General features: G+C 41.1%; 1 protein-coding gene across 1 annotated transcript; it reads right to left on the bottom strand.

The window, feature by feature from the left end:
* Nucleotides 1–7,637: 7,637 nt before the first annotated feature.
* mmp14a (matrix metallopeptidase 14a (membrane-inserted)) lies at nt 7,638–22,193 on the bottom strand. Its single transcript, XM_079669188.1, has 10 exons — nt 20,982–22,193; nt 14,063–14,211; nt 13,747–13,869; nt 13,095–13,402; nt 11,934–12,095; nt 11,128–11,267; nt 10,853–10,991; nt 10,530–10,680; nt 10,032–10,147; nt 7,638–9,642 (listed from the first exon to the last, which is right to left on the bottom strand). Exons 1-10 carry the CDS (start codon nt 21,063–21,065, stop codon nt 9,326–9,328), a joined length of 1,689 nt encoding a protein of 562 aa, XP_079525314.1. The 5' UTR covers nt 21,066–22,193; the 3' UTR covers nt 7,638–9,325.
* Nucleotides 22,194–22,243: the final 50 nt, after the last annotated feature.

Here is a 22,243-nt window from a genome sequence, read left to right as displayed (position 1 = left end):
TTTGCAGTGACTCTGAGCAGCTGTGCCTTTGTAAAGTAAGCACTCATTTAGTGTGACTTATAAACAGACTATTTACAAAATGAGGTAACCTCCACTCTTGCTTTCTGCTCCCTTCCTCCTGGCTTTTCTCTCTCCCTCCATCTGCCTCTTTCCCTCCTCTCCCTCTTTGTCTTGTTGCAGACTTCAGCAAAGCCCCACTGTAATTAGGGTGCTAGCCGCTGACTTGCAGATTCTTTTCTGTGGAGATGGGAGTTTTTCTCCTCCCCTCCTCTTTTTGTCTTAACTTTTTCATACAGTTGACCAAAGGCGCTGACTGTTTGTTGTGTTGGAGAAGTGTTGGCGGACATTGACCAGGCCACAGTGGGTGTTAAAGAAATCTAAAAAAGAGTGGTTAACATGGCGACATTTTCCATTCCCGTGCACATCCTCACACCCGCACCATCAAAGACCTCCATCTGCACCCACAGTGAGAAATGTGACTCCTCCTTTTTCTGTGAATGTCTTTTCTCCTCGACAACCTCCCCTCCGACTCCTCCCTTCTCCCCCCTTCCTCTGCTCCTCGTGTTGTTTTGGTTTTTGGGAAATGAGAACCAGATGTTGCTTATTGTGCAGAAGTCAGCAGTGGTGTGAAGTAATTAAGTACATTTACTCAAGTACTGTAGGCTACTTAAAGGTGGGGTAGGTACATTTGAGAAATCGGCTCGACATACACTTTTTGTTATATTCCATGGAATGCTCTTAACATCCCGATAGCAATGAATATAAATATTCATATAAGTGCTTTGACAACAAATCCATAAAAAAATGTCATCTGTGGAGTACTGTAAAAAGCACAACCAATCATCTGAGCCAGCCCGGCTAAAATAACTGGATGGCCTACCTGCCTGTCAGCCTTCCATCTGTGCACAAACTTATCTCGTGCCCTCATTGGTCATGTGCGCGTTCGTGTGTGTTGGAGGAGGGGCTCTGTAAGGAAGTGGCAGATTTTCTCCGGTTGTGTATTTTCAAATTCTAGCGCACTCGAGCTGGTTTCTCCGAAATTACCTACCCCACCTTTAAGTACAATTTTGATAGACCATTTTTTTCTACTTTGATCTTCTACTCCACTACAATTCAGAGGTGAATAGTGTACTTTTACTCCTCTACATGTATTTCATACCTTTAGTTACTTTAAATATTTTGTTTGATAATGTCAAATATAATCAACACTTAAATCAGACTTTAGTTCCACCTGGAGTAAATCACAAGCTACCCTGCAGTATACAAAGTCATTCAAACTAGCTGCACCTTGACAAGCTTTGAGAACACTTTAATGATCAATCATTATAAAACATACCATATATATTATTCTGAAATCTGCCCAATGACTACTTTTGGTACTTTGAGTATATTTTGATGATACTTTTCTACATTTACTTGATTAACATTTTGAATGCAGGACTTTTACTTGTAACCGAATGTTCCTACACTCTGGTACTTCTACTTTTACTGAAGTACAAGATCTGAGTACTTCTCCCACCTTTTGAAGTCAGCGCTGGAAGGATGGATGGAGGGTGGGGGCTTTAGGTCGCGCTTGGTGACGTCAGAGGATGAGATGTGTGAGTGCGCTTGGAGATTAGCTGGTAGTTTCACCCGCAGACCAGAAACAGGGAGGGTTTCCTGGCAGAGGGGGGCATGAGGATGCTCATCGCCCCGCTGCAGTCGGGGGAGTTTGTGGAAGGTCTGAATCAGCAGCTCTGGTCCTAGAGACCGCTTCCTGACCCGAGGGTTTCTGCAGAGAGAGAGAGGCACCCTGCAGCAGCCTGAGCGTTATGAACTGTGCATGGCTGATTGAGCACTGGCTCTGCAGGTATCTCTGTTTGTTGCTGGTTGGACAGACATGGCTTCTTCTTTGCTTTTAATGCAAACAAATGAATATTATTTGGCATTAAGACAGATTATTTTTAACCCTGTTTTATGTTTGTTAAAAGGATTCTTCTTAAGTGGGAGTTTGTTCTGTGGAGATAAAGACCAGATTTGAAGTATGCTGAGGATGAATTAATTACATGAACCAGTAAAAGTATTCTTAGCAATATGTACTTAAAAAATCAAACATACTCACCATGCGAAAACATGTTAGTGCTAGGCTATATGATAGCATTTTACATAGCGTTTTCTTTTATATTTTGTTGATGGCTTTGTACTTGGTTAGAGTTATTTCGAACTAATTTACCTATTTGTCCAGGGTGACCAAACTTAGGGTTAAGCCCCTTAAAATGATAAACAAAAAGGGACAAAAAATACAATGTAAGAAGTTGAATGTCCTCTTTGGCCTCAAACAGATGTTATAAATAAGTAAATACTACTTTTCTTAAGGGCCTTACAAAACCAAAGGTTGGCGACTATTTGTTTTCTCGTATAATTTACATAATTTCATATGTATAAAATGTAAATGTAAAACGCCCCTAGTCACTTAAGCTGACAAATACAAACATTTAGTGCAACATGCCTATCTAGTATGCAGTGTAATAGAGTGAGACAGAATTAACCAAGTAGAGAATCATTACCCCAAAATTGAACTTAAGTACAAACCTTGAGTAAATGTTGCTACTTAGTGACTTTTCCGCACTGGAGGTCAGGTAAAATAAAATAAAAATACAGACAGTATAAAAGTAAACAGTGCCATAATGTAGGTCACCCAAACAAGGTCTCATGTTGAGTTGCAGGCAGCTGTCCCGCCGCTTCCTGCCTGGCACGGAGCAGGAGTGCCGAGCTGGACCGTGGCTCCCGCCCGGCAACACTGGAGAGTTCAGCATTAAAATGGCTGACAGACAGAGAAAGAGGACTAGAGGTTCACATGGCTGCCAAACGTCTCCTTTGCGTTCATGTCCCAGACCTGTAAGACACGACGGAGAGCAGATGCTTGGCAGGCAAACTGATAGCACCTCCAAACAGACATCCAGATGTGTGTCGAACTTAATGAGGAGTTTGATTCACTTCCCCTCAATATCACTGATCCTCTGTCTATATTGTCGAACGTAATGATTAAGCAACAATCTTTATGAGACACAGAGGAATTTTTGTGGCATTGTTAACCTAACAGTTTACTAATACTTACCTTCCTGGAAATAAATACAGAATGCAATTTTGTTATTGTTATACTGAGTATTGAGACATTAAATTGCTACACTGCTAATTTATTAATCCCCAAAGCATCCGTTCCCAGTCTGACAGTCAAGTCTGTTCAGTTTCATCAAAGTCATCTTAAATGTGTGAGATGATTACCAGAACAGGAAAGAAAGAAACAGCTGCTCCAAATTAAATTCAGGTTTCATCTTAACAGTAATAGACACCGGGTTTAGTCACCTTTCAGCTTCAGCAAATATGGAGGGTAGACTTATAAATACATTACTCACAATGTGAGTAGCTCTTTCTGGGTCATTTCTCTAAAAACTCTTTAAATGAATTACAATCTCAGAACAGTTCCAGGAAACTGTGAAGTAACGCATCACTGGCTCAGTTTTGTGAAACTTTATCCAACACCAACAAACAACATGATCATTATTTTGGAGGTCAGAGACGGGTCTGCAGAAGCAGCTCGAAATGAATTCAATGTTTTTGTCAAAGACACTTAAAGAAATTGAAATCATGCTTCCCAGATCTGTTGTAAACTATCCTAAAAACAGTTGTGGTTTCTAAAAATACTCATGTTTATTTTCTCTATTTGGTAATAATGTTATTCTAGTGTATTTCCGCAGCATCTACGCCTCCATCCAGGGAAGCAGTGAAAATTTAAAGACGGATTAGTCGTAACGGTTATTGTGCGTGAGAGAGATCAACGCAGACAAATGGAAACACCAGAGGGGTAGTTCGGCCAGTCGAAGGAGGAAAGTGGATGAACAGATGTGAGTATAAAAAAAATAATAAAAAGGCGGGGTCGGTCAGGTTAGTACAGTAGATTCAAGAAGTCAACACTTCTTGCAGCAGTGATGTAGAAGTGTACTTCAGGGCGTGTCAGTACACTGTGACATCAAAGTTTAACGCTTGCTAGTGCTCTTTAGCCTCCTGGTTAAGAGCTTAAAGAGTCCTCTCCTGCTGATGTTCAGGTGTATATGAGTATGTAGTGTCTCTACTTTAAAGAGTCCTCTCCTGCTAATGTTCAGGTGTATATCAGTATGTAGTGTCTCTACTTTAAAGAGTCCTCTCCTGCTGATGTTCAGGTGTATATCAGTATGTAGTGTCTCTACTTTAAAGAGTCCTCTCCTGCTGATGTTCAGGTGTATATCAGTATGTAGTGTCTCTACTTTAAAGAGTCCTCTCCTGCTGATGTTCAGGTGTATATCAGTATGTAGTGTCTCTACTTTAAAGAGTCCTCTCCTGCTGATGTTCAGGTGTATATCAGTATGTAGTGTCTCTACTTTAAAGAGTCCTCTCCTGCTGATGTTCAGGTGTATATCAGTATGTAGTGTCTCTACTTTAAAGAGTCCTCTCCTGCTGATGTTCAGGTGTATATCAGTATGTAGTGTCTCTACTTTAAAGAGTCCTCTCCTGCTGATGTTCAGGTGTATATCAGTATGTAGTGTCTCTACTTTAAAGAGTCCTCTCCTGCTAATGTTCAGGTGTATATCAGTATGTAGTGTCTCTACTTTAAAGAGTCCTCTCCTGCTGATGTTCAGGTGTATATCAGTATGTAGTGTCTCTACTTTAAAGAGTCCTCTCCTGCTGATGTTCAGGTGTATATCAGTATGTAGTGTCTCTACTTTAAAGAGTCCTCTCCTGTTGATGTTCAGGTGTATATCAGTATGTAGTGTCTCTACTTTAAAGAGTCCCCTCCTGCTGATGTTCAGGTGTATATCAGTATGTAGTGTCTCTACTTTAAAGAGTCCTCTCCTGCTGATGTTCAGGTTTCATATCAGTATGTAGTGTCTCTTCTTTAAAGAGTCCTCTCCTGCTGATGTTCAGGTTTATATCAGTATGTAGTGTCTCTTCTTTAAAGAGTCCTCTCCTGCTGATGTTCAGGTTTCATATCAGTATGTAGTGTCTCTACTTTAAAGAGTCCTCTCCTGCTGATGTTCAGGTTTCATATCAGTATGTAGTGTCTCTACTGGGACATTTTTGTCATACTGCCTGTGCTGCAGCACCTTTTTTCACCCTCTGTCTGACACCAGAGCCCAGTCTGCTCTGATTGGTTAGCTGGCCGGCTCTGTTGTGATTGGTCAACCAAACCTTACCCCTTTCATACCAACGCTGTTCCAAGGCCGGTTCGGAGCTGGAGCTTGCACCGCATACGTCACGCTTACGTCGGAGGTGGGGGCAGGGGCATGAGTTTTAATGTTATACCATAATAATTATGCTGCAAAGCTGGGTATTTTGAGCTTGGCGTATGCAGAGGCTAACAACAGCTAGCTCTAACGCCATCGAATAGGACGTATATTTACCTTCTTTCTCCTACGGAATCGTTGTTGAAGTTGATGATGATGATTGTAAAGAACTTTTGAATGTAGCATGTAAACATGTAAACGACTGTAAAGTTGGTAAAGTCGTCCCATTTCTTCCATTTTCGAGCAAAACCAAAACGAGTAGCGCTTCAATACAATCGGACATTGTTGTCAATGTGAGGGGTTTCCGCGCGGTTTGGCTTTATGAAGCAGGCACGCAAACGATGACGCAGCACCAGTCGGGCTCTGAGCGGTGTGAACAGAGCGGGAGCTGAACCGAAGAACCGGTTCCGAACCTGAAAAGCTCTAGCACGGAGGTAGAACGGGAAAAGCCTTGGTGTAAAAGGGGTATTAGATATATCCCGCCCCTTAGCCTATCACGTTCAATGTGTTGGAGCGTTAGCCAATAGAAGTGTGAGTGTTACATAGTGATGTCAAAGGAGTCCAATAGAGGCATTTCAGGCAGTGTGTGAGAGAGATACTCCCTCTGCAATGAACCTTGGATTTAAGCCTTTGAAGACCTTTTACAAGGGCCCCTTTAATACAAACTAAAATAAACCTGTGTTCATAATGCACCAATCATGTAACACAAAGCAGGAGTTTAAACGGTTAAAGTGCCAAAAGGCAAAGGCCATATGTTCCGGAAAGTGTTAACCACAGTATATTCATGCCGACCATATTTAGAGAAATGTTATTTCTATTATTGTTCTTTGCCGTTATCTTGAGGTTCACCCAGGATGCTGTTGTTTACCGCTACTCTGACAGTATGTGAAGAGTTAAACGGAAAGGCATGAGGATAGAGGGGTCGAATGGGGGAGGAAAGAAAGAGAAAAACAGACGAGAGATACTTGTGGTGAGGGGAGGAGTGGTTTGAGACTGAAGCCTCATAAAGAGAGCAATTTTGCAGCGGGTGAGGGAATAAGAGAGAGGGAGGTTGATAGAATTGAGGGAAAAGAAACCCCCAACCCAAATCATTTCTGTTTAATTGCCTTTCTCCCTTCTTTCTTCCTTTTCTCTCTTTGTCTTTCACATACTTTTTCCTCTCACGTTTTAATAATTAACTTAAAGAGGTTTTTGTGTGTTGAACACACACACACACACACACACGCAGCTGGGCTTGGCCCGGACGTTCAGATGTTTCAAGAATACCAGATGTTCAGTTGGAACGCGTGTTCCTGAAAAAATGTGACAGTTCCATCACTTTTTCCGACTCGTTCCTCGACACATGACTGCTGGCTCCAAAACACAGCGCTGTCGTGGCTGTCTTTAGACTGACAATTTTAGTTTTTTGTTCAACACATCACTATTTGTTTACTGAGGAATATCATACAAGGTCAGCTGTTTAAATTGATGGATCATTTCCGTTAATATACATCTTCAGATGGAAATCAGGCGATGATTAGATGGTGAAGAAGTACTCAATAATCAGTTCCATCGTGTTTTGACAATGTTGTCAGTGGAGCAGTTCATGAGGGGATAAGAGGAATACTCCCAACTGAAAAAAAGGCAACCATAGCAGATGTTAATTTGGCAATAGCTCAGACTGAAACTGGATGTAATCATCCCAAACAAACCATGTCATCCAAACCCTTTAATCTCAAACTAAGAAACATTTTGGTAATAAATGGATGAGCTTGCAAATGTCCTAAGCGCAAATTGGTAATGTGTTTCTGGGTTTTCTGCCAAGTAGCCAAGTAGTACATATTGAAGATTACAACATAGTCCAGTTAATGTTTTTAGCATGTAGCACGGAAGAGTGATACAAGTGGAGTGTTTTCCGAAGGGCCTGAATCAAGAGAATACATAACGACCCTGCTAAAAGCAAAACACTTTCAAAATGTCAACTTTTCAAGATGGAAGTAAACAAACATGTTTTCTGCTTGGCCATTTTGTATTTCCTGGGTTTGTTTCTGAGGCTTTAAGAGGCACTCACAACATCGTTGAAGGTGACTTTTCTCACTTACTGAGTTCTTCCTGAACTGTTTAATAAAACATTTTTGGTTTTCAGGTTCATATTTGTATTTTTTTGGACGGTGAGAGAAATTCCCTCTGGAGGAAACACAGGGATTTTAGCCTTAGCAGACCATTTACATGCACACAAAGCTATATATATAACACACTACAGGAAAGGGAAGACCCAGACAAGCACAATAGGCCTGCTACTTAAATGGCCTGCTTGTGTTTGAGAGTGTGAACAGAATATGAAAGCATGGATTGTACCAGATTGTAGAATTGTTTTTAATTTCCCTTTATCTGATGAAATACAAAAGTGAAAACAGGCAGGAAAAAAAAATCTCATTCAACTTTATTGATATGATCATCATTATAAATATCATTACCATTATCATTGTTATGAACTAAATTAAATCACCTTCAATTTTGATTTGTGTAAAAAAACAAAAAAAAACATTGAGCACTGTCAAAGTACATAAATAGCATTGCTTGTTATTGTGTGCCAACATCTCTGTGATTCCAGGTGTTTCGGAGTAAAAGGAAACACCTTGAAGTCACATTCCCCCCCGATTGGATTTTAATTTATCACATGCTGAGTGTAAACTGGGAAATATTTCCACCATTGTCACGTTACGCCTCTGTCCAGCAGGACTCCAAATGACAATGTATAAAAGACAAGAAAAAATCATTATAACTTTACCAGGAGAACAATAATAACAATAACCATACTTATAATAACAACAATTTCCCATAACAACGATAATAATTAAAAAAATTGCACCATATTGTTGGGAAGTGCACCGCTTACTGACACATTTGGACGAGCAGCTCTGCACCTAAAACAAATGTACTGGAATGTTAGAAAAACTGTCATTCGTGAGTTAAAACATCACGTTGTATTAGAAAATATTTCTCCCGTCTGACTGCTTGCACTGAATCAAGTTGAGATTAAAGCACGCAATAAACGATTTTAGTTGTACCATCAATCTTTTCAATCTGCACCTCAAGGGGAAATCGCCTCCAGCATGTTAAGTCGGACTTTCGCGGACATTATCCCGGATAAACAAATCTTAAATCCTATCTCTGCATGTTCAAAATCTGCATCAATCAACACTAACACTGTGCATAAAGTACATGCTATACACTGAGCTACATCCAACCTGAAACGTGGTCAACTTTTTGCGTTTGAATGGGAGATTATTCCTTTAGTAGTAGGGCTGAGTATCTTTTTAAAAGGTGTTGTTTTTGAAAACGTCAGTACCTTAAGTGTGAGAAAAATGAGCTTATTTTCGTAATTTCTTTGTCGGCGGTAAAGGAAATAATAGTCTTTAAATATGGAACTTTTAATACTACGTGCAGTAAAACATTTTTAGGTAGAAATCTGAGGTTTGATACCCAGCCCTAATTAGTGGTAGAAAAGAAACCTAAGAAATACAGGAAATACTGCTCAGCCAAATATCCAAACTTAGCAAAAACATTGGAAATGTGACGTTGTAATGAATGAATTTCTGAGTAAAGCTTCCTCAAAAAAAACCCAACCACAAATATATGTTTTTGAGCACAAACTCGTGACAGAGATGATGAATTTCTGAGTAAATGAGTCAGACAGCAGTTCAGCTGGAGTCGTCCAGTTAAAGGAGAGGAAGGAAGGAGGGATGTTTTTTTTTTTTTATACCTGTGATGTGAGAGAGGAGAGGATGGAGAGAAGTCTTTGATGAGTCTCTGTGTCTCTATGTGAGACTGTGGGTAATGATCTCTGAACAGTACATGTAAATAGTTAACATACAAATATGCATTTTCCTGATTTCAGTTTCTAGGGCCTTTTTTCCCTCTCTTTTGTGGCACATACAAACCACCCAAAACTTAACACATGGTCCCTCTCCTATCCCGTCTTTTCTCCAGTTCTCTCCCCCTCTCTTTCTGTCCCTTTGTGGCAGTCTGTCTTTTCACTTCCTCTACACCTTGTCCAGCAGAGATCTCTGGCAGTAGAGGAGGCGTCGAGGCGTGCCGTACTTCCTGAAGACCAGAAGCACTCCCAGAGTGACCACGACCAGCACCAGGAGGAGCAGCGGGATCACCACGGCTGCCGGCCCGGCGCCGCCCTGCGACGCGTCCTCGATGATGATCACCTCCCCTTCCCGACCTCTCTTGGGGTCCTCGCTTTCGCAGCCCATCCAGTCTCTGAGCACGGACTTGGGGTAGCCGGACTCCACCTTCATGTACTGGTTGTTGAACTTCCAGTACTTGTTGGCTTTGTAGAAGTAAGTGTAAGCTGAGGATGGACCAAGAGATACGTTTTTGGAGGGTTGGTTTTATAAAATACACAGCAAAAAAAAAAGTATTGCAGCTCGGCTAAAACAGCTACATGTACGTCAACGATTCATCACCAAATTATAATTTTCATGATCAATTCCTCTGCCAATTCATGTTGTTAATTGTTATCATTTTCAGTTAACTATCACATTAAAATTGTAGCAAATCCTCAAATCTAAGAAGCTGGAACCGAGAAATTGTCCGCCGTTTTTCCTTGCTCATGATTAATCGATTGTCTAAGAAGCTAACAATTATTTTCCCATTCATCTACAATTCTATGTGTGTATTTTACTCATGGTTGCACCTCTAACTATGTTCGATTATAGACACAAATAAGGGAAAACTTACATCCGTCTTCGCTCATGATGGCAGCTTTAATGTTTTCCGGCGCACCGCTCCACATGCTGACGGGCTTTGGATATCCGCTGTCCACGGTGCGAGTCTTCTCGTTGAAACGGTAGTACCTGCAAATGACAAAAAACTATTAAATATCTACAGTATTAGAAAACATCTCTAGCACTAGGGGGAACAAAAGGGTTAGGGTTGGACTACACGTAACTTCTAGGTGGATCCTGAGACTCAAACTCTTTAAAGAACATAAGAAAACATGTTATTTATTTTGTAACGTATTATGCAACTGAACAAAAGACAGGAAAAGTGAGTCAGAGAACTGCCATGGGGGATGCTATCTTCCTTACAAATTCACAGATAAGTTTGATACAAGTCAGAACAGGTCACTTAAACGCTACAAAAAGCGTACAAAAGGGAAAGAGATGACATCTTTGCACGAGTACTGCAGGAATGCTCCCACAGAGGCTGACGGAAAGTACTCCTAGTCAGACTCACTTATTGCCTCTGAAGAAGTACGTCTGTCCTGTGGGTGTGTAGTACAGAGCAGCATCGATTCTATCTTTGGGTAGACCAGGGCCCATGTCTTTCAGGCTCTTGGGGGAATCCTTATCCATGGTGGACTCACTGAAAACCCAGTACCTGTCGCCTGGAGAAAGAAAAACAGCAAGATGAGAAGAAGGGGAGACAGAAAGCAGAAAAGGAAGATCATAAGAAACGGACATGAAAGAAGTCATAATAGTTAACACATGAATGTAATCACTGGAGCAACTTCGGGGACTCTATCGTCTCGAATCTGGTTTCAATATGATGGGATCTACCCTTGAAGAAGATAAATTTCCCATCATCCCTCTCGTAGGCGGTGTTGATGTTTGAAGGCAGGCCCTTCCAGAAGTGATTGATGGTCATCGGATAACCTGCCAACACCTTGTTGTTGCGCACACGCCAGAACCACTTGTCCTGCAAACACACACACATAGTTTAGAACAAGTAGAAAGTAGTAGGTAGGACACTTGCACAAGTCAAAGGGAAACAAAGGATGGAATGTGGTCTTTAAAATAATTGTATTGCTACGAAAAAAAGGTGTCTTCTGTACCTTAAATACAAACTTCTCCCCTCTGAGGATAGCGATGGTGTCAAAGTGTCCCCCACACACATCTGGGCCGTTATCGGGCACGTACGACTTTGTGGGCCGAGGAGGAGGAGGGGGAGGAGGGGGACCACCAGATTTGCTTCCTGTGGGAAATGATGAATAACATAATATTAATGGATTTATGTACCAACACTATGCTGACCCTTGTAAAACTGAACCACTATGGTCCTGACTTAAATATCTCCAATACTAAATGGATCGCCATGACATTTAATGTTCCCAGAATCTTTCAGGTAATCCCAATACTGTTCCTTTAGTGCAACCTTGAGGTTCAATTTTGGGGTTTTGATTTAATCTTAATCTTAATATGTTTAATCCTTTGATTCGTATGGAAGCTCATTTCTGCCAATGTGAAGAAAAAATAGAACCCTGATGTAATGTCTTCTTTCTCGGAATAGTATCCCACATTTTTTTGTTTAGCATCTGGGCTAAGTTTACAGCGGGTTTTTTTCCTTAGCATTTCAGAAATGGGTGTCCAATAGATTTATAGCTAGATGCCTGCAAAGCTCTTGACATAAGCCACAGCTGCTTTTTGTGTTAAGTTCTAGCAAGCCAACATCTTAAATTAAGTTAGAAAAACATTAAACCTGGCAAACATTAGCATGTCAACAAAGTCATTGTTAGTGTGTTAGCATTTAGCTCAGAGCATGAGAGGAACAGTGGTAGCTAAAAGGTTGTGGATGGTATAAGAGGAATATCTTTGCATATATATCTAATACATTCCCATCTCCTTTAGGAGAACAACCCACCGTAGATTGCCTGGACGCCTCTGCGGTCATCGTCCGGGAGCTGGAAGTTTTCCGTTTCAAACCACTGGTAGAAGGGGGCCATGATGGCAGCGGGGTCGTTGGAGTGCTCCAGACCCAGAGCGTGACCCAGCTCATGGACGGACACCAGGAAAACATCATTACCTTCAGGGAGAGAACAATGCCATTAAGTTTTACATATCTACAATGATATATCATTCACTGTGTGCTCTTCTGCAGCATCAGGACTAAAACCACCAGACTCAGGGACAGTTTCATCCCACAGGCCATAAGACTGTTAAACACCTGAACTTTTGAAACAACATCCATAACATCCATCTGTTTGCAACTTACACTGAACAAAAATATAAATGCAACACTTTTGTTTTTGCTCCCATTTTTCATGAGATGAACTCAAAGATCTAAAATATTTTCTACATACACAAAATAACCATTTCTCTCAAATATTGTTCACAAATCTGAAAAAATCTGAAAAAATCTGATAGTGAGCACTTCTCCTTTGCCGAGATAATCCATCCCACCTCACAGGTGTGGCATATCAAGATGCTGATTAGACAGCATGATTATTGCACAGGTGTGCCTTAGGCTGGCCACAATAAAAGGCCACTCTGAAATGTGCATTTTTGCTTTATTGGGGGGGTCTGGGGGGGTCCGAAAACCAGTCAGTATCTGGTGTGAGGGTTAGGGTTAGGATTAGGATTAGGGTTAGGGTAATGTTGTGAATCGAGTGGCCCATGTTGGTGGTGGGGTTATGGTATGGGCTGGCGTATGTTATGGACGATGAACACAGGCCACTCGATTCACAACATTACCCTAACCCTAACCCTAACCCTAACCCTAACCCTCACACCAGATACTGACTGGTTTTCGGACCCCCCCAGACCCCCCCAATAAAGCAAAAATGCATGTTTCAGAGTGGCCTTTTATTGTGGCCAGCCTAAGGCTTAGATCTTTGAGTTCATCTCATGAAAAATGGGAGCAAAAACAAAAGTGTTGCGTTTATATTTTTGTTCAGTGTATATATATCAATATTCCAATTACTTGTATATAGACTATTCTGCACTATTTCTATTATTCTATTTTTATTTTGTATTTTATTATCTGTTTTATTGTGTTTATTGAACTTGAATCTCTCTCTCTTACCCCCCTGGTCTGTGTCCCCGGTGGTCCAGGGCTCAGCGAGGTCAAAGTGCGTGTCTCCCCCCATGCTGTTCCCGGGGAAGTAAGCGTGAGCCAGGAAGCCGCCTTCGCCATCGAAAGGCGTGCTGTCGCCATGGAAACCCTCTGAGAAGGAGAGCATGATGTCTGCGTACTTGTCCACCTTGCCTCTGATGTGGCTGAAGGGGATCTCTCTGAAGGTGAGCGGGATCGCACTCTCCCAGACTTTGAAGGCTCTTCGGATGGCTTCATACGTGGCCTGTTCTCCGATCTTTGGGGTGTAGTTCTCTATGCTGTGAGAAGATGGAGAGAAAGTTAACGGGTTGGGATTGATGGAGTCGACTCAACATTATACAAGTAAGAAAGTTAAGAGAAAACGTTTTTAAAACAGGTTTCGAAACAAGGGTCTCTATATTGAATACATAATGCAAAAAATTAGATTACTTCACTATTATTGAGAAATTACACTTAAATCATAAAGAAAGTTTAAATACAGACATTTTCTGTCTTTTTTTAATTCTGTGTGGACTGTTAAAGTTATACTTAGTGTGTATTTCTGGTTTAAATTGTGTTTAATTTAAACTCTTAAATTTAAGAGCTCAAAATAAATAAAAAATCAAGGTCTTGAGCAGGTTACCTGAAGGTGACCTCAGACTTCTCCCACTTCTGACCCTGCACAGCGTATCTCTTCCTCCTCAGACTGGTTTTCAGCTCCGGGCCAAACTTGTCTGAGACACCACACCGCGGCCGGCTCATCGCCCTGGCAGAAGCAAAAAATAAAATTCCCAATCATAACTAAATACCCACTGAAGGACACTTAATTTGCAAAAAGTGACCTTGTTTTCTTCGACAGTCTAAATCCCCCTTCAATCCCAAATCATCAAATGATCTGACGGCTTTAAAACCTCAAGAATTGAACACCAATAAGTTATATAACGTTGCTTTCAACTCACTCTAACGTGTTGGAGTCTACGGATCCAGTGACAGTCAATCCGTAAAACCTCTGCATGGCTGATATCGCTGTCACGATGGACTTTGGTGAGCGGAGGGCCTGGGCTTTGACATCCCCAGGAGGCAGGTAGCCATACTGCTGCAGCCAGCCCTACAAGAGAGGGGGAGAGAACATACAATTAAGTCTACCAGAGCACATATCTTTATTACTTATTATAGGATTTTATGATATTCTTCTGAAAACTTTCTGCATTCTCAACGGGAAAATAGATATTTGATAATCAGGCAGATATCACACTTTGTTGATGTAGAAAAGGAGTGATGCTGCCTCAAGTTATCAACAGCTAACCTTAACAATCTTGGCTGGTATTGGGCTCTTCCATAAAATCCAAAATGTTAAAGACAACCCTAAAACTAATGGAAAATATCATGTGGGTGCTAATATACAATTATTTTTTAGGCTTTTACTTTCTACTAAGCAGTAATTAGCAGTTTTGCAACCCCATACATATTTGCCTCTAGGTTTCTCTGCTCTTAGTCACACATGCCAGAAACATCGGGAAAAACCACAAGAAAACACCTTAGCCGACAGAAAATAAGGGTTTGGTCCACTTGTGTGAACCTGTGGGTGTTTTTCTACTTCCAGTCACCTTTCAGAGCTTGTTTGGACCTGCGTCCCTGAGCTCACATGCATCACACAGATTGTATCTGAATAAGGGAGACACAGCGTGTGTTTGTGCAGATGTTTGTGTGACTTGTTAAGCTACATACTCTCCCCCACAGCAGCCAACACACACTGAGGTAATTCGGCATGTTAAATGTATTGTTGTTTCTTCATGTGACTTTGACATGATCCCTTTTATGAACTCTTAAAACCCAACCTCGCTTGCACCCATGATTTATTCTGAGCTAGTTAGGGGAAACTTTGTTGTGGGGTCATAAGAAAGGACGAGAGAGGAACTGAAAGCCAAATAAAACACTAAATCTGAAAACACTGATGTCATTTTAGTCACCATGACCCACAAGTCTGTCTAGACGATCGCTGCCAAAATCAACTGCTGCTCGCAAACGCTGGAAAAAGCAACAATTTCTGCAACATTTAGGTTCTTCAAAGCTTGAGTTTAAGATCTCCCTGCACTGTCTCTGTCTGTCCTCCTCCTACTCTTTCTCTTTCTGTCTTCATGTTAACCAAAACCACAACTATTTATCTTTACACGTGAACAAAACGCCTTTTCTTTCCACTGCCTGCTGCTGGTGGTCTAAGACTCAAAGGAATAGCTTTCCTTGCTGAGAGTTAGCTAAGAAAAGTAATGTTGTTCATTCACTTGTTTCTGTTAAATATATGAAGTTTATCTTAGCATTAAGACTAGAGCAAAAGTAAAAACAGACATTGAATGTGTGTGATGGTCTGTGTGGTTCATAAAAACATTTTCTTACTCAATATCTTACCCTAACCCTAACCCTTTTATTTTAAATTGTATAATGTCGGAGTAGTTTTGCCGTCCGCGAGGAAAATAAATGGGGCTCAGAGCCTCAGAATACTGAAATCTTTATTTTTTGTCATCTTTTGTTCCTTCTAATTTGTTATTATTTCGTGCAGGCACGAAACATACTACCAATAGAAATAACTTGCTTCTAAAATCTTTCTGTGTCAGAATACTGAAATCTGTATCTTTTTCCTTCAAATTTGTTATTATTTACATTGCTTTTAAAATCGTTCACTGTGACACGAAAGAAATGTGAAAATCGTGTTGGTGAACCAAGAATCAATGGATTAATTTCGTGACTATATCACGAAATGCCGTGAGACTGTGTTGTACATTTGCTAACATTAGCCAACCTAAGCTACTAGTCAAACCAGACTAGGTAAGTATTTTGCTTCTGAAATGCTAAAGGTTTTTATGGATGGTTATACCTTTTACTTTTCATTCATAAGAGTATGGCTGTTATTTCTTAATTATTAGAAAAAGGCAAGCTGTTCCCCCTTGTGTCCACTCTTTGTGCTAAACTAAGCTAAGCTAAGCTAACCTAACTGTCTGTTGGCTTTGGCTCCGTATTTAACCAATACTAAAATATGGTATTGCTTTTCTCATCTCCTGGCCCGCTTTTATGGAGTTTTAGAAGCTTAAATGTGTCTTGAACAGTTTGTTTCCACTTATGTATCCCCAAACACAGAGTTAAGCGCAGATCTTCATCTCCACCACAGATTAAGTTGGAGGAATTACCCTGAATTCCTTCGTTAGCGTCATCTAAACCACAGATATCTCTCTTCTTTCACCATTTGGGCTGTTTTTCTCTTTAACCTTTCTTTAGACAAGTGAAGGGGAAAGCAAGAGGGGGGAAGGATGAAATGTAGCAACTGCATGGGCTAACCTGGCTGTATACTGCCTGGGCACACACAGCTACTGTTACATGTGCTGGGCGAAGAGGCCGGAGAACAAGGGTCACTTATGACTACCTGGAGAGAGGCAACCCCCTTTTTCCCCATTTCTGCATCTCACAATTTTATCAACTTTTTTTTTTAAGCATCCAGTTAATCTAATTTACCCCCTGACTTTATATGTCAATCTGCCTGTAACACCAACCAAATTTACATTCTGTGCCTCTCCCCTGACTGCTGCCAGTGTGTCCTGTGGCTCCACCGTGGAGACGCGTCTGCTTCTATAAAAACACTCCCCCACACCGTCAAGACCTCCACTTCTCTACCTCTCTAGTCCCGAACTACTCTACCCACCACCTCCGGTCGAGACGCCAGGTATCCCAGCATGCACCCCTCCTCCCTGGAACTCCCAGCAGCCACCATCAAAGCTTCTATTTATTGAGACTTGTACATGGCTGGTATTGTTGGCCTTGGGGTGGCTAGGTAGCTCGCTACACGGCCATGTGTGGTCAAAGGGCTGGCTGCGGGTTTGGTAAACACACTCCTGAGTGTGCAGTGTGTGTGTGCGCAGTGACGCAAGGTCTACATGTATAATGCACAGACACTGAAACACGACCAGAGTGATGTGAAACTGGTGGAAGAACAGATTATTTTGGTGGAGTTGTGGGATGTATGCATGGATTCTTTGACCTGACTGTGACCCTATTATATCATGTAGAGCTGGAGATTTTTCACATTTAGAAAAATCTATAATCATTTTTTAAGCAAAAATGGAAACCGCAATTGCCACTCTTTAAACGTGAAGATACGCTGGGTTTCCTTGTCTTCAATTCTATTAAACTAAAAATGAATATGCTTTTTATCGGCCAAGTGATTCATCGCAGAGCATCTTAAGTTTGCGAGTAACTACAACATAAAACCGACTAAGAAATTGTCCCCTTTAAGTTTCTTGCTAATGTGAAATATTTCGGAATATTGGACACACCAAGCAACTTTATAATTCACAGCAGAAACAAAGTCAACCCAACAAATACGGACAACTACAAAAGGTGACTTTGCTGCATGTATTTCTCAACGCCCCGTCACCCATCAGCCAATCACAGGACATGTGGGTGCCGCTTATTGTCACACACACTTACTCAGATTCACATGAGACTGAGATGCAATTTGTTTTTTCGGAAGCTCTGTACAAAAAACCCCAACCACAAGGAGGAATAAACAATATGAAAAAAATCCCCTGTATATTAATAACTCCTGTGGTAAAAAAACAACGGAATGAGGACATTTTCTGAGGAAGTGAAGGTGTCATTACGTCTATCATGTGGGGCTTTGTCTAAATGTATGCAATGTATGCTAAAAGAAGCCATGAACTAAGCACTCAGTACTTCAGTAAGGTGTCTGTTTAACAACCTTAAACTTTCTGTGTATATGTGGCTAATATAAAAACGCATTTCGATTCAAGTTACCTCTATGAGCGTTTTGCTTGGCTATATATTCTGTCTTTCAAATCTCTGCAGGAATGAAGGACAGAAGAAGATGATCTAAAATCCAGAGCTTTATTAGGGAAGGAGAGGTAAAGACATTAGAAGGAATAGCGTTAAAGGGAAAGTAGGGAGAGAGGTTATGAGTACGGCTGAATTAAATTTTGAGGGACTGAGTCAGTTGTTCCTTTTGCCCGGTGCCAACGGAAAAAACTGAGAATCCTGCTCCTGAGTGGCTGAATCTCACGTTGCCTTTCTTTCTTGGCGTCTCTGACCCAGTTAGCACTGACATGAGCGCCATGCAATATTGTTCTGAGTTCAGTTTCGACCGGGTCACCCAGGTCGGATAAAATCCCTGACTCTGCTTTACTGAAACTTTACTTATCTGATGTTTTCTGTGGCTGCAGTGATGCTAACGAAGTGGTAAATTGGTTTATGGCACCATAGGACCCAGTATAGTGGAATCAAGTTCTGCAATTAAAATGTGAGGTTCTCTTACTTTGCCCGAGTTTTTCCATCTCATTCTTCTTTCTATTTCTACTCAACGGGAACTATTGTACTTGTTACTGCAGTTGCACTCCTTGTTACAGCTGGATCTAAGGTCAGTTGATTTAAACGAGCTATCTCTTAAGACAACTGAGCAAATACCAAAAAAGCTAGTAAGTAAATCTTGAGAAGAATTTGTGTTATCATGCTGCAGGGTCCAACAACAGTTATTGTGTAAGCTATAACTACAATATTTCCTTATGAAATGTGATCTAGTCAAAGTATAAAGTAGCATAACGGGAAATACTGTAAAAAAGCATGTAAGTAAATGCACTTAATTACTTTCCACCACTGCCTGGAGTGTTTCCCAAGAGGTATGTGTACCACAAGGTAGCTGGTGATACAGCCACATTTGGTTAAGCACATCTGGCCGACAGCTTAAGTCAAATCCAACCAGCTGAGTACCTGGAAATCTATGTTAAAAATGCATTTATCTTAAAATCTTGTACTTCCAACATCATGCTGGAAACGTTTTTCTCTTTGATGTCCTCTATGTGCAAAGTGGGCCATTTCTTTTTAGTGTAGGGTTAAGATAAACTCCCCTTCTGCCTTGAAGTCCATCAGTTTCTCATTAAGGTCGATCCAGCTGATTATTTTGACGTCTCTTAAGTGACAACCGCTGCCTGTCAGATTTTCTTTTGATGCTACATCAACAGCCACTCGCTGAGATAAGGACGATTGAGTCCAGATGTGTTTTTGCTCGGATCTGTAACCCTCTGCTTGGATCAGCAGACATGTGTCTCCAGAAGGCAACGGGAAATCTCCAGAATTTCTTTTACCCAGATATGGAGAGATCCTGTTTTGGACCCTGTCTTTTTCATTGCTGCCCACTTCCTTTCCTCACAAGGTCCCACTACGCTTTTTGTTTAAGTAAAGAAAGGTTAGACAAGGCAAAAGAGGTGAATGAAAACAGATGCTAGAGGCCGCAAAAAGGCACTCCACTTCACCTAGAGTACATTTCAGAGAATAGTGGTAGTCTCATTCCTCTATTTGTGGAGCTTCTCATCTCACTCAGCATGGATTACATGGCTTTGATTTGTCAGAGTGAAGTTAGAGAGGGGGGTTAAGATGTTAAGCAACCCTGATTGACCACAGCATTCCTGTGAAACTCAGTTCCTCGGTCTGACTTCTTCTTTCTCACCGACTTCATCTACTTTAATTAAACAATTATGTCACGCAGTTGTTGTTTTGTCACATCTTTCTCCCCCCTCTGCTCTCTCCGCACACAGACACGTCTATCTTCTGATCACAGGGTTCACGTGTGTCTCTCAAGTGATGTCATCCTGAACCCATCATTAATTCTTATCCCCTTTCTGCATCAGTACTGTCTGACAGCTTGATAGCAAATGGCCTGAACATTCACTCTTCATCAGATGTGCCTCACATTGAATCCTGCCCTGTGGGTTGTTGAATTAGAGGTGTTATAAAGTGCTGTAAACAGTCGTGTTTTTTGTTTACAGGCATTCATCACGGTGTCAGAGGCTAGCCGCCTGTGGCGTCTTATAAACTGTCTGACTGTGAGTTATCCACCATGTCTGGCTTGACTCACAGCAGCTTGTGGTAAGTGACTAAGGTCCTCCTTCGTTGCATCCTGTCCACACAGAACTGCAGCTCTTGCGAATAAACTAATGGACTTTTTGCTCTGTGAATTTCCTGTGACAGCTGCCTATTAGTGCATCCTGTGCAGTTCCTGACTACATGTGACTGAAAGCTCACATCAAACACCCGGTTTGACCTCTGGTACTACCATCAGAGTTAGTGTGAAAAGGGCCGAGGCACCATGGCCGCTCGTACCCAATCATTTACTGAGCTGCACGCGACCTGGAGACACAATATTGAGTTGAAGGTTAAACTGCCAGAGGCCTGCAGTCAGACTCGTGTCCGGCTTGTTGTGAATGCAGTCCTGTGCCGTCTACACAGACAGATGAAGCCCCCCTCCCCCGTATACCACCACTACCCCTTTTTTTTTTCTCAGAACAAAGCAGCTCAGCTGAGGTTTCCAAAATGAGCACTGCCCCCTCCTCCTCCTACACAAGCCACAAGAGTTTAGACTCAGGACATTTTTTCCTCTTGGTGAAGTTTCATCTCTTATTACAGATGGAGTCTTTTAGGCAGCTCTAAGTGAGGAAAGATAAACAAGAGAGATTGAAGGAGGAAGAATAAACATGGGGCTATAAACAGTTCCTCCCATGCTGTTGCAAAATTAGATAAATCTAAACATTAGAACAAAGTACAGATATCAGTGAAACTATAAATCCCTGTAGCCAAACAATAAGAGGTTAAACACAGACAATAAGAATAACCTGTTATGCTGCTATACACATATTTCATCCAGGAATATTAAGAACTTTAATTGAAAAACCAAGAAACAACATTTAAAAGCTAGGATGATGGAACATTCAAGTTGTTTACACATCATATATTTAATGACACGTTTTACATTTGCTCAACTTGATGTATAAAACAAATTGCATTGTTAAAAGTGAACGATTTATGATGTTCCATAAGACTTACCTCTGCTTTTAGTAGGTTTGCAGTGACGGAGGTGAAACCAAAGCAGCTGAGACCGCAGGCCACGGCGAGGAGCTGGGGCAGCATTCTTCTGTCTGCAAACTGCCCCGGGACAAAAACGTCTGAAAATGTACTTTCTACACAAGTCCAGCCGTCCTGACAGCAAAAAAGGTCGATCCTATTCCTTTCTGCTTTAAAAACGGGGCAGAAAAGTTGTTTTTATCGTCTCCGCATGGACACTTTGTGCGCACCGGGCTGCTTGTGTGCGCAAAGGCGAGTCCGTTACAGCCAGAGCGCAGGAGAGAACACAGAAAAATATTCTAAAATCATCAGGTGGCTGGGACAAATGCTCAGCTGGAGGTCACTCAATCTTCATATTTGGGCTGCCTGTCCTCTGGTAGGATTGTCTGCCTCCTGTGGACGTGGTCCGAGAGAGTAAGAGAGAGAGAGAGATGGATTTTCCTCTGGGTCCTCCTCCAGATGTGCAGACGTCATTTTTTTTTCATGGCTGACCAGGTTTATCAATGTCGCGATTAATGAAACTGAAATATACTGGGTTATTTTATTAATATCACCATTTGAAAAGTCCAGCATTCAGAATGTTTCACTTTAACATTTTAATAAAGTAAAAACGTATTATTTTAGATAATTGACTTAAATGTCTGTGCCATGTATTGACGTTATGGATGGTACGTTTCATAAACAATATCACCATTTTATTAAAGTATGAAGCTTGATAAAGCCACAATATAAAGGCTAACCTTGCATGCTTCAGTATACAAACCATATGACAACACAACACTAAAGACCACCAAACTGTACTTTTAAATGTCAATGCATGACTTTTTCTGTGTTTTTGAATTGCAGTATTGTTGCTTTGACTTCCCCTTTATTCAAAACATTGCTTATTGTTACAACTTGAACTGAGCTTCACAATGCAGACAGATATTTGTGAAGAGTTTCACACCACAACTTGGTTTTCACATTATTCTGTTGAAGGAGGAAAGTTTCTCTGTGCTCATCTTAAATCTGAGTGCAAGACGTGTAATTACAAGAAGATTTTGTAACTTGACAGCGAATCTGGAAGCCACACGTGGTCAAATATGCAATTTAAACAAGTGTGATGTGGAAACTTCAAACCTCCAGTGCACATACACTGAGAATGGAAAATATTTGTACAATTATGTCTGGATTTTTCATTAAAAGAAGGAGGAGTATACAATCTTTGGAATTTAAAATGAGGTATTTGAACATTGTTTTGGTGG

Source organism: Notothenia rossii, assembly GCF_949606895.1.
Source record: "Notothenia rossii genome assembly, chromosome: 3".
Classification (NCBI taxonomy): Eukaryota; Metazoa; Chordata; class Actinopteri; order Perciformes; family Nototheniidae; genus Notothenia; species Notothenia rossii.
The sequence above is the reverse complement of the archived record's forward strand: the minus strand, read 5'-3'. Positions and strand labels throughout refer to the sequence as shown.